The 12,290-nt window shown below is 33.2% G+C and overlaps 1 protein-coding gene across 1 annotated transcript; it reads right to left on the bottom strand.

Moving 5' to 3' along the window:
* Positions 1-969: 969 nt before the first annotated feature.
* Positions 970-3,090, bottom strand: LOC122315150 (WRKY transcription factor 18-like). The gene is made up of 5 exons (XM_043130929.1): positions 2,861-3,090; positions 2,667-2,732; positions 2,027-2,338; positions 1,707-1,823; positions 970-1,531 (listed from the first exon to the last, which is right to left on the bottom strand). Exons 1-5 carry the CDS (start codon positions 3,008-3,010, stop codon positions 1,184-1,186), a joined length of 993 nt encoding a protein of 330 aa, XP_042986863.1. The 5' UTR covers positions 3,011-3,090; the 3' UTR covers positions 970-1,183.
* Between the last annotated feature and the right edge of the window lie 9,200 nt (positions 3,091-12,290).

Genomic DNA, 12,290 nt, shown 5'->3' with positions numbered 1-12,290 from the left:
AACATTGGTAAGAGAGAAAAGAGAAGCTTTCGGCTCTAAGAAAATGATGGAAGAGGTGAGAAACGGCATAGGGTTTCGACCTGATTCCTAAAGGCTGAAGAGATAAATATATATGAGGCCGAAACGACGCCGTTTTGAACTTTTGAGGGTTTTTTTTAAAAAAAAACTTGGCAAAATATATCATTTGTACGTGGGGAGGCTCGAACGCGGGTCAGCTTATTGGCAAAACACCCCATCGCACCATTAGGCCACTCAAGTACTTGTTAATTTTGTTACAACATTAAATATATTAAGTTAAGTGTCGGAATTCGGAGTCGAAGCTCGGAGCCAATATGGACTCCGGACTCCGACTCCAACTCCGACTAAGGGAGTCGAAGTTACTCCAACTCCGACTCCGAATTCCGAAAATTCCGACTCCGTCGAAGTCGGAGCCTTGTCGGAATTCGGCCGGAGTTCGGAGTTCGGAAATTTTGCCCACCCCTAGAGTGAACCATCGTATTGAGCGGAAGCTGGTTGGTGGAAGAGTCAGGCATGAAAGCTTGAGAGAAGATCTCGGCAAGGATTTCACCGGCTGGCTGATACCATGTAAAGGAAATGCCTCAAGTGTAAATGCTATGACGTGATCTTTATTTATACAATAAATCTGTACAATTATAAATAAGGAAATAATTTGAATATATACAATAAAAGGCAATATCCTATAATTAAGGTGAATCAGTGAGTGAAGCTAGAATCATGGAGAATCAACTATCTTCTTGGTCACAATCAGGGGAAGCAGATTCTCCTCTAATAGCATCCTTTTTGGCTGAATAAAAGAAACACGGGATACTCGATCCTATATCGCATCATGTACATTTCTTTCCTCTAGTTATCGTTAATATATCGATTAATTTCTCCCTTTAACAGTGATACTGATCTTATATATGCATTAATTAACTAATTATCATGTTCGATCTGCTCTTATTGCAATTACTAGCACTTGATCTTCCTTAATATATATATACCAATATTTTCCACATAACAAAACCCCAAAATGGCAATACATTTAATTAAAAAGGAGAAATCCATGATTACTAGTTTCCAATTCGATCTATTTACATCGATCGATCCCTCTATTACTTCCCCGATGGAGCCAAGAAAACAACATAAACTATCTAAGTCCTCTTTTTACGAGTTTTCAATTTCAAGTGAAGTCCAACATTCTTCCCGAAATGGCGGTGGCAATTGCTGCTGTGAATTTGGGATCCCTTGTCAAGGAAGAAGCCATGTGTTGGAGCAAGAACTGTTGGAAGGTTGATCCTTCTACTCCTTCAATGGGTTTTTTGTTACTTTCAGACAACCCAGTTTGGATCAAATCAAGGGTTACTGTAGGACGTGAAGATCTCATGGATGATACTGAGCTAACAGAACCAAGGTTTGCACATTGACTCGAGCCTAATGATAATTCGGCTCGAGGCTCGGGGTGCATGTGGTTGTGTTCTCCTTCATAAGTAGCTATCAAAAGGGATGGATCTTCAACACTTCTTTGCACCTAAATATGAAAAACAATATAAAAATAAGAAATTAAATGAAAAAAAAAAAAAAAAGATACCAAAAGAGATTAAAATGATTGAGACTTCTCTTTTATAATCGTTTGTAATTAAGAAAGAGATCTAGAGAGAGAGAGATGGAGAGAGAGATCAGACTAGCTAGCATATCATGTTTACCTTCTTCTTGACTGGACAGTTCGGTGCAAAGGAGCACCTAAAATAAGCTCTTGGAGATGGGTTATCTCTAGTGACCTTTTGACCATATTTTCTCCACTGATATCCATCCTTTACGGCCTGCAATGCATTAGGGTTTCTTAATAGATAGAAGCTGGGTAACTTCTGTATGTATATGACACAGTAATAGCTAGCGCTATAACTTTCTAAGTTCGAAGCCAAATTTCAATTTCTAAGGTACCCCTCATCTTTTTCAGTGTCAAAGATAAATGTAACCCAATATAATTCATACTAGAGTTGCTTGCTTATATATTAGAACTTACTAGGTTCGTATTGGATGCATCAGTCCGTACACAAACCCTCGAAACCTTTGCATTAGAGTAACTGATCTCCTTTGGCCTTTTACATGACTCTTGATCATCACTATAACTGTACTCAATATTCCCATAGTTGTCAGTTCTCTCAGCCTTTCTCTTCCTGGGTATAACGAAATATTCTTTATTGGAGTTGTTGCTCTCGAGATCCATCAAATGGCTTTGCAAAGCATTGTAATTTTCACGCATGTGAGCTAGCATTTCGGTCAGCTTCTTGTTCTCGGAGCTTATCCGATCGAACTCCTCGGCCAAAAAGCCAGCCTGTTTATCATGAGAACAGCTTTCCGATTAATTAGTTGTTGATATCGAACAGATCATCAATAACGATCGAGCTGGATATAACAAACTAGCAAAAAAGAAAATCGGATCATGTCGCTAGAACAAAGTAACTAAATCTGATCCTTCTTGCCATATGCTTTATTAACTAATTTGACCGGAAATTAAAAAAAAAAAAAAAAAAAACGTTGTAATTAAACTAGAGGAGATCAAAAGTTGATCATCATCAACTGCTCATATTTGATTGAGAATAAAATTAAAAGTTGATCAACGTGAACATGATGAACGTCAAGTCAGCGCGCAGGGAATTCACCTCTTCTTTAATCGATTCTTTCTGAGGATCATCAGCCCTAGCCAAAACTCCTGCAAGCTCTTTCTTCTGGTCCCAATGAGATGAAGATTTATCAGTTTAAAAATTCTAACAAGATCAATCGACAAACTAGGAATTAATAAAACATATAGATAGATCTTATATATATATCAAACTAATTAAGTTGTGGTCATGACCGGAACTTCTTCTTTCATGGGCCGGAAGGGATTAAGGGTGAGGTCGAGAGAAGTATGCTGCAAGCTGGATGATTCCATGATTGCGTGTATGGAGAGGCCGGCTGCTTCAATTCGGAGTTGATTTTTGGAAAGAACGAGGTAATTATACATCTATATGCATGCTCTGGGTACAATTAAAGTTTGTGCCTCAAAGGTCGTAAAGTGATCGATGAGAGAAATTCCCCAAGAAATGAGGAATTTATAATAGGATGAGAAAGGAGGAAAAGGAAAACAGTGAGGTCCACGGATTAATTTGTTTGGTCGGAAAGTTGCAACGAAATGGACATATGACATGTCATGTCGGCTTGTGCAGAAAGTCTTGGAAATGTCAAGGTCAATGAGTGGAATTAATTAAATTACATAGCATATGCATATCGGTATTGACTAAAGATTAATTTAATTAGTCGTCGTGGACATCTAGCTCCGGCCGGCGCATTCATGGCTTTTTCTTAATTTCTTTCTTTCTTTTTTCAATTGTTTATATTAATTAATAAAAATTTAAAGATACACAGCTCAACCTACACAAACATTAGAGACATCAAGTTTAATGTGCATATAAATATAACAACTAACTTTCTTATTCCTTAAAAAAAAAAAAGTAATGATACATATAGTCATGAAGTATGTAAATAACATGTGACTATTTTGAAAAAGAGTGTGATTTATTATTAAAAAATTAATTTTCTTTTTATATAAATCTCATATCTATTATTTTTTTTAAAAATGATTGTACTGTATTTACACACTCATAACTATAAATATCATTTTTCTTAAAAGAATTAAATTTTAAAATTATGTACAGCCAGCCTCGAACTAATCTTAGAGTACATTAATTTCATCAACTTATATATAATTAATTTCATAGTTGGGTACTTAACTACAGCCTACCTACCTCATAATTAAATAACGTAAATAACAATAGTAGTAATAATAGAAACTTTATTAATTAATAACAGCAACAATAATATAATAATAATAATAATAATAATAATAACAAATTAAAAGCTTCACTTATTTCCAGGTATATTCCCTTCCGGTCCTTCCCAAAAGCCATAGCCGGCAGATGGTTGCATGCATGCCATTAACGCGGTTTTGAAACTTCGCGTTATCCAATTTTTCAACTAACCTACGACTTTTATTTTTTCTCTTTGAGCTAGCCACGACGTTCGTTCTATTTTTGCCGACAAGTTGGGCCGTGATTTGAAGCTTAATTCGGAGTACATTAACCACTCACCGCACAATATTTGTTTTTTTTTTTTCCTTTCAACAGGTGTGACAGCAAAACAACTCTGTACGAGTCATCACGTGGAACATGATCAGATTTCATCACGTGCTTGCTGGATAGAACTGAAATGTGAACAGTTATGAACACAGAGTCGTGCTAGACCTGCCGCCCGAGGCTGGTCTTGATAAGGTCACTTGGTCTTTTTTATATTTTTTCATTTTTTTATATATTTAAACATTAAAAAAAATTCACAATATTATTATAAAATATTTCTTTATTTAACCACTAACTAAAAAAACTAAAAAATAGAAGAGTGGGAGAATTCATCGGATCGAATATTATCTCGGTAACTTTAGCCTTTTCCAATAATAATTTATCTGATCCAATATTTGGCATGCACGGGTCGAACTACGTACCCATGACTTTGCCCCAAATTAGACCCATATGATGATCAGTACGTATGACTTCAGACTGGGTAATTAATATGAAACCAATAATTCATGGGAATTTTCCCATGCATGCAGTTGATCATACCCTCGTTAATTAATTTATAAATTACGTACAAATTTCCGTGTAATTAGCTGCATCCATCCAGAGTCCAAGTCGACAATTCTTTCAAGGAAAACATACAGAAGATTGAAACCTGAATCATTTTAGGTGATACAATATTTATATATATATATATATATATATATATATATATATATTATTAATATTCCAATATGCATGTTAGTTCACACTCATGCTGCATGTTATATATATATGCCCCTCCTATCAAGTAGTACTAGTCAATATATACTGCTGCATATTCCATACACTGAAAACTACCATCTATTTTCAAAGAAGATAGACATGATCATGTGATCAGAAAGAGATCGATCGTGCCGACATCCTAAAGTCTTACAGCAATATAGAACTGTTTTTCTTTCACCAACATTAGTAATTAATCATATGGGGCGCCGGACGACATGCATGTTCACAGCTCCGATCGAAAGAATTATTATTGCCAGCCATTTCACATGATTTTGTCCAAATTTATAAGCTGTTTCTAGACAATAATTAGGTGGTGATGATCAATTAAGTTAATTTTCTTCAACTCATGTTTCTAATTATATATAAGGCACGCAGGCCGTACGTACTTCATACTCATTATATATTGATCATCGATTGTATAATAAAACAAAATACTAAATTTAATTAATTAAATCATGTGATTATCGATCAATGTTTTCCAGTAGTACTCATGCTACTTCATTTGAAATTAAATACGCGGTATTAATTATTTTGTGCAGAATATACATATGCCAACTGGATCAAATACAAGGAATTGAAATTCATATCAAGCACCATGCATGATTATTATAAAGTCGATTTCTAGTCCACGAGGGACTTTCCGAGAATATATATATAAAGCGACAACAGCCGGCCACTACGTACATGATCAGTACTACTGAAGATTAGTCGGAGTCTGGATCAAGGCTAGCTATATTTTAACCTTAATTAATATTATAATTTCGTAGCATTCACGGATGAGTTCGGCTTCATGCATGCGGCTTAAAAAAGTAATTACTACGGCATTCGAAGGACAACTTTTGGGTTATACAATCACATCCATCCAAAAGGTTTCGTACGGTTCCCTTAATTATGGACTTTTATATCTCAATATCATATATATAATTGAGAAGGGTTACATACAACTATAAAAAAAAAAAATTATAAAAATAAATATATAAATTAATATAAATTTATATGATACGTTAGATATATTATATTTTAAAATAAAAATAATTTTTTAATTTAACAAAATTATATTAAATCATATCAATTATTTATAAATTTATTTTTATAAAATAATTAAAGTTATATTCGTCTATATTAGTCTTCCCCGAGTCAATTAATGAGTTATTTTGCTCATGTGATGTCAGAGGCATCGCCGTTTGCATGGATGATGAATGCACAACATTTCGTCGATCATCCATCCCAGTTGGTCTTGCCCTTATCCATCATCGCTAGCTTGCTTTGCTAATTAGGTAGCCCGACTGTCACATGATGCATTTCCTCAAGGATCTCGTGATTCTCATTCAAGTTGATCATGAATATCGATCTGAAGTAATGCTTCTGTTTTTTTGTCAGCATCTACGTGCAACGTCTATAAAATAATTGATCAGAAACCACATGAAAAACGTGGATGCCATTGATATTTGATACCTTACTATAAAGTTAAGACCATTTAAAATTAAAATCGTGGGCTCCGCCAATTTCCACACATAAGTTAATTAGCTATATAGGTACGTGTATATCTTTATATACACGTCAGCCCGTAGGGTTTTTTCTGATGGGTAATTTATAGTCTATAAATGGTCTTTAAAAATTGTATATTTTCTCTCATAGTTTTTCAGTAAATTCTTGTTACACATGTGCTGGTAAGAATTAAAGTACTGATCGACGTAGCAATTAATTTATTTGTTAAAGTTCATTTATAATATTTTATTAATTATATTACCTGTATAAAAGTTGAAACAATATCTTCTAAGCTATATATATACTATCAACTATTTTTACAAGTTTTGTAAAAGAACATATTATTTTTGTAAAATAACTGTTTGATCCAACTAGCCAAATGTGCTTTGCACGTTGCTTTGACCTGATATATATATATATAATAAGATCATTGATCATAAAAGTTTGCATTAATTTAGCATATTCCTATACCTAATTATTCATCCATATCAATAATTAATTATTAATTAATTAGGGAATCTTATACTATATATATATAAATTGTACTCTTAATTTAATTATCATCGATCATTAAAAGCATAACTGCTTAGTCATTCAATAGTTTTGATTACTTTAGAGCGAGTCTTTCTTAATTTATATATATAAATCACAAACTTATGATCACAAAACTTATTATTATTAAAAACGTACATAATTGCTTAGTCATTCTATATATATATTCATTTATTCCGAGTACTGAGTCTTCCTTTGAATATAAATAATATATAAAACCATAAATGAACATTAATTTTACTTGAAATAATTGAAGAAGATGATCATCTGACTCTGCTAATGTCCAAACATAGGTTAGGTAAGATCATTCCATAAATTTTGGATTTCTATTATATTCACTCCATTCATTAGCCCAATCATTCTAACTTATTACTTCGACCGAGATTTTTCTTCGAACCGAAGTCAAGTGGAATTGGAAGATTGAGGTCGAGATGGCGGTCGAGTGATCAGGCCAGACAATGGTACATGGCCAGTTTTTTTTTTTTTTTTTTTAATGAATTTTTGGTAATATTATATAGAAGAAAAATAAAAATTTGGAATACACATAAAAAATTATTTTTTAAAATAATTAACTCCATATTTTTTTAAAAGAAATATGTGGGACTTATAAGTTTATTTATAATATTTATTTTATCAATTTTTTTAAATACATTTAGGATTTGAAAAAAAAAAAAACCTGTGGTTCAAATGATCAACACGTCTCTACAAAAAAAAAATAAAAATAAAAAAAGGAGGTTTTTTTAATTATTAATTATTTCTGATCAGATTCGATTGGGATCCACGGTGATCTTTAGCGACGTCCTTTCATTTTTTTTTTTTAATATATTAATTGTACGTTTCAAATTGATGGAAAAAATCACAGAGGCTTATCCTGGAGTACTACCGCGTACGTCTAAGATGGAGGACTTCACTTTTTCTTTTTTGAAGTCAAGCCCAACAATGATTTTAATTTGCTTTATATATACGAACTTCCATATTAACGCGCCAGATTGATCAGCAGCCACACGTCACGTTGATGATGCATCATGCATGCATGCCCTGGCATGATTTGATCGAATCACTTCTGGCCTCCTCCTCATAGGACGATTCCATTCTCGTGGTGGGAATTACGAATTAGTAAATGCTTGAAGATCGTCCTTTAAAAATAAAAATAAAAAATGCTTGAAGATTGTCAATGAAGTTTATCGATTTAAAGAAGCACTAGCTAATTAATTAACCCTACATCTGGCATCACCTATGATATCATGCATAGTATATAGCACCAGCTTAATTGCGTGGCATCAATATTATATGAATGCTGATGCTGTCATCTATTCGGTCGTTTGGGATTATCTCCATGGAAAAAAACTGGTCTTTGATGTTAGATGCTGATGTGTTTCGCATCTTCTCCTACTTTTTATCGATCGGCTGGATACATTTTGCTTTTGGAATTTCCCAATAGGCAATAGCCCATATTACTAGTACTCATGGCAAAGGTTCAATGTACACTTTAATTTGGCAAAAGACTGAATTCCGGCCAGAAAACATCGCAAAGACTAAAACTAGAATATCTGTTCCGTGGAAATTCGGTTGCCAAAGGGACGAATTTCCACGGAACAGAAATCTTTCTGTTGAATGATGATCTTTTATATATAGTTGGAAATTGGAATAGTCGTAAAGGTGGAGATTTCGTGTCTTCTTGCCTCATCTTTGATTCCCTGATCTCCAAAACCTCATCATGATATCATTTCCTTTTATTCCTTACTGAGTCATGTTACTGGAAAATCACAAGAATTGCCATTTAGGATAAATTCTTCAAAATTATTTCTTTGGCCGTGCTATCGACGTATTCTACCGCCACTCATATATGATCACCTGCAACCAAAGAATTGAATGACTTGAGGATTCATGGGGACTTCTCCGATGTCTAAGTCAATAATTACAATAGTAAAACCTTTTTGAATACTAATAAATCAAATAATCTACAAATACTTGAGCTCATTGTATATAGAACCTACGATTTGTCTGTTATTATTGGTAGCAAATATCTGCTATTTGAGATTCAAATCTTGCGATGAAGGGTTTATCTATACTCACACAATAGCTTCCATTTTCTGATAGCAAATATTTATCCTAAAGGTAAGACGAGCTCGCAAGAGACCGAGGGTTAGTGGCCTGATTAGTGACCCATCAGCCCAATAGGCCTCCAAAGGATATCTAGCCCCCTCCAGGTCAAACAACTCATGACCTCTTTTAATGGGGTTGGTTGTTAAAGTTCCACTCAATATATAATAGGGTAATATTTTAACCACAAATAGATTATATAAAAATAAATTTATAAATTGATGTGGTTTGATGCAGTACGTTAAATTATAAAGTTGTTTTTATTATAAAATGAATCTAACAAATCTCATGAAGGCATATCAGTTTATGGGTTTATTTTATATAATCTCTTTGTGTCTGTAATAGTTTTCTATATAATATATATTATATTGTATTGGGGTGAACTGGGAAGGTTAGCATCCGGACTATATCCTTAAATATGCATGAGTTATGATTCAGCTGTTGGCTCTTATCTATTTTTCGGGGGTAGTGAAACTAGGAAGCTTCAAGTCGAAAGGGCCTAATTCATTTACGTGGGCTATATTTTATGAGTTTGGGCCACGTCTTAGCCCAGTTTTTCTGGACTATTTTGTCCTATCTGGTCTTCCTCATTATCTGACAGATGAGACGCCAAGTCCACACCTTTACTGGGCTTTGCTTTCCCTAATAGCTCAAATAGTGAAAGAAGAGCCTATATCAGAGATTCAGAAGACAGTCCACCAACTGCTGATTCCAAATCCCAAAAGCAATTCCGAACATCCCAGAAAACACAAGGTTCTTGGCATTTTGCAATGGAGCTGGAGTTCATTGCTTACTTCGTTCTAAAGTGCCAGGGAGGTTGGCGCTCTGTTTTGGTAAAAGATTAATGCCATGTATAGTTTTGAGGTGCGTAAGTAATTGTATTTCTTTTGAAAATAAATAGGATCTATCATTTAAAAATAATAATTTTTTTAAATAAGTCTCAAATTTATCTAATTTTTTTTAAAAGAATATTCGGGATTTGCATACCTTAAAGTTTTAAATACCATTTCTCTATCTTTCATAAATGGGCTTTACTACTCATCATCCTCGCACATCACAATTATTTATTTTTTATTATTTCTCAACTAATTAGATTTTTCTACTTATCATTTATTTACTACATATTTAGTAAAAAAAATAAAAAATTATGTATGATATAATTTAAAGACGATGAGTATAATTTTTCTTCAAAAATACTCAAAAAGAGTAATAGCTCATTGACAAAAATGTTTGTTGAGATCTGAATAAACAGGCATCGACCCACCAATATTATCAAACCACCCACCTATATTTGAAAGGGAAACAAGATAGATGTATCGTCCATGAATGATGGATGGTCATTTAATGGAGCATGTGGCCTAAGCTCAATCACTAAATGAACAAAATTAATATTGTAGTGTTGGGGTTGGGTCGGAGTTAGGTTCACGACTGGTCTTCTTCCAAAGAATGATATTGGTCAGAGTTAGGCGCTATATCAAAATTTTCCCAACTTTGACTATTCAAGCTGAAGCTACTATCTCCCAAATTAAGCAGACGAAGTTCTCAACCTGAGCCTATATATATATATATAAACATGGAGAGTAATATCGTGACTTTTATAGTGTGGTCCACATTATACGCCACTAATCACTTCGATCGATGAGTACCAAGACTATATTAAAAGCATTGATTAGGTTTCCATAATATATTAAAGTCTTATGTATAAGATGCAATCGTACGGTATGTATAGGAATATCATCAATCTCTATGTCGATTATCACATTTTTAACTCTCAATAAGAGACGATTTAGATAATAAGATGAGATGAAATTATTTTTAATTAAAATTTAAAATTAAATAAAATATTATTAGATTTATATGTTCGTTTGTTACGAAAGAATTAGTGTTGTTTCAGGAGGATCTAACGGGATAACATTTTGCATCATTTTCCGCGAAGGGCATAAATTAGCACGATACTATGAAAATTACCCAAGTGAATTGTGCTTTTGTAATAATGCTTTTGTTTTGTAAAGGAGTTGTGCTAGGCTGCCCAAATGTGTTTTTTTTTTTCTTTGTTTTTTGGTTTTTTTAATAATTTTTAATATATTAAAAAATATATATATTTTTAAAAAATATATGTTAAAATTTATTTTCTTAATCATTAAATATAAAAAAAGTAATAATTTAAAGAGATAAAATGGAACGGTACACTTGTAACATAGTAATTTATCCTTTGTAAAGTAGACAAATGTCATTCATTCCTTCCTTCTGTGTGAGAAAAACTAGAGCCTTCTCTGTCCTTATATTGGTTAATAATTGGGGTAAGACAGAGACGCGTGGCAAAATCCACCAAGAAACATGGATGGAATCAGAGAAAGACGTTTGAAAGCACAACTACCAGCATATGAAAGCCATATTGCTTTCATTTTGTCTTGGGTGTGTCGACTTTATACGGTGCCACGAATTTACTCAAATGTGTTCAGTTTTCAATTCTCGTGGTCGCACCTGACCATGTGTCAGGAAAACTAGGTTGTCCCGAGTTCTAATCAAATTAAAGGTATAGCTCAGGTGGGGTCCAATTGATCACACTATAATCCTTGTTTAAGAATAAAGCTAAAGTGGATGGATATGGAATTATGGATCCTCAAGAAAATCTTTATTCCTGTCAATATGTAAGAAAATATATCAACCTCGATATTATATATATGTAGAATAAAATCAATCTCAAACAAGAAAGAGGTTTTATAAATTTTACGTCAAATGTTATTTTAATTAACGAGTGCATAAAATCAAAAAACATACAATAACAAAAAATATTTATTTTCTTATTATTTTCCGCTTATCTTTTATGAATTTAATTTACATATATATGTTTAAGAAAAAAAAAAGCAATCTGTTTTTAAAACATTTTCTTCAAAAGCTTGGGGCCCCGTGGATTCGTCGCTGGTTGATAATAATAATTTGGGGTTAGCTTCCCTGCTTCGGGTCAATAGAAACACACTCAGTTTCTTTACGTTGATGCCAGCAAATAGCAATGGGCAGCAGCTCGAATAAACGTCCCGTCTACATAATCAAACAATTTCTTGAACCCACTTTCTTTCCATTTACATTCCCTTCCACCAAACAGCATCCTCAGAAATAAATTTTAAACATTTGGGGCTCCGCTCCGCCTTCTCTAGCGGTTAGAAAAGACAGAAAAACAACTAATCACCATAAACGAAAAGCATGAATATTTTTTTTTTTTTTTTTTTAAAACGATGAAAGGGGAAATTGGTAACTAAAAACAACATA

The sequence above is a fragment of the Carya illinoinensis genome, chromosome 7 (assembly GCF_018687715.1).
Source record: "Carya illinoinensis cultivar Pawnee chromosome 7, C.illinoinensisPawnee_v1, whole genome shotgun sequence".
NCBI classification, from domain to species: domain Eukaryota; kingdom Viridiplantae; phylum Streptophyta; class Magnoliopsida; order Fagales; family Juglandaceae; genus Carya; species Carya illinoinensis.
The sequence above is the reverse complement of the archived record's forward strand: the minus strand, read 5'-3'. Positions and strand labels throughout refer to the sequence as shown.

Coding starts and splice junctions, on each gene's coding strand:
- LOC122315150 (XM_043130929.1), bottom strand. CDS start 3,010: ATGTATAATTACCTCGTTCTTTCCAAAAATCAACTCCGAATTGAAGCA. Junction 2,733..2,860: donor CCATGAAAGAAGAAGTTCCG/GTCATGACCACA, acceptor CATTGGGACCAG/AAGAAAGAGCTTGCAGGAGT. Junction 1,532..1,706: donor ACTGTCCAGTCAAGAAGAAG/GTAAACATGATA, acceptor TTTCATATTTAG/GTGCAAAGAAGTGTTGAAGA.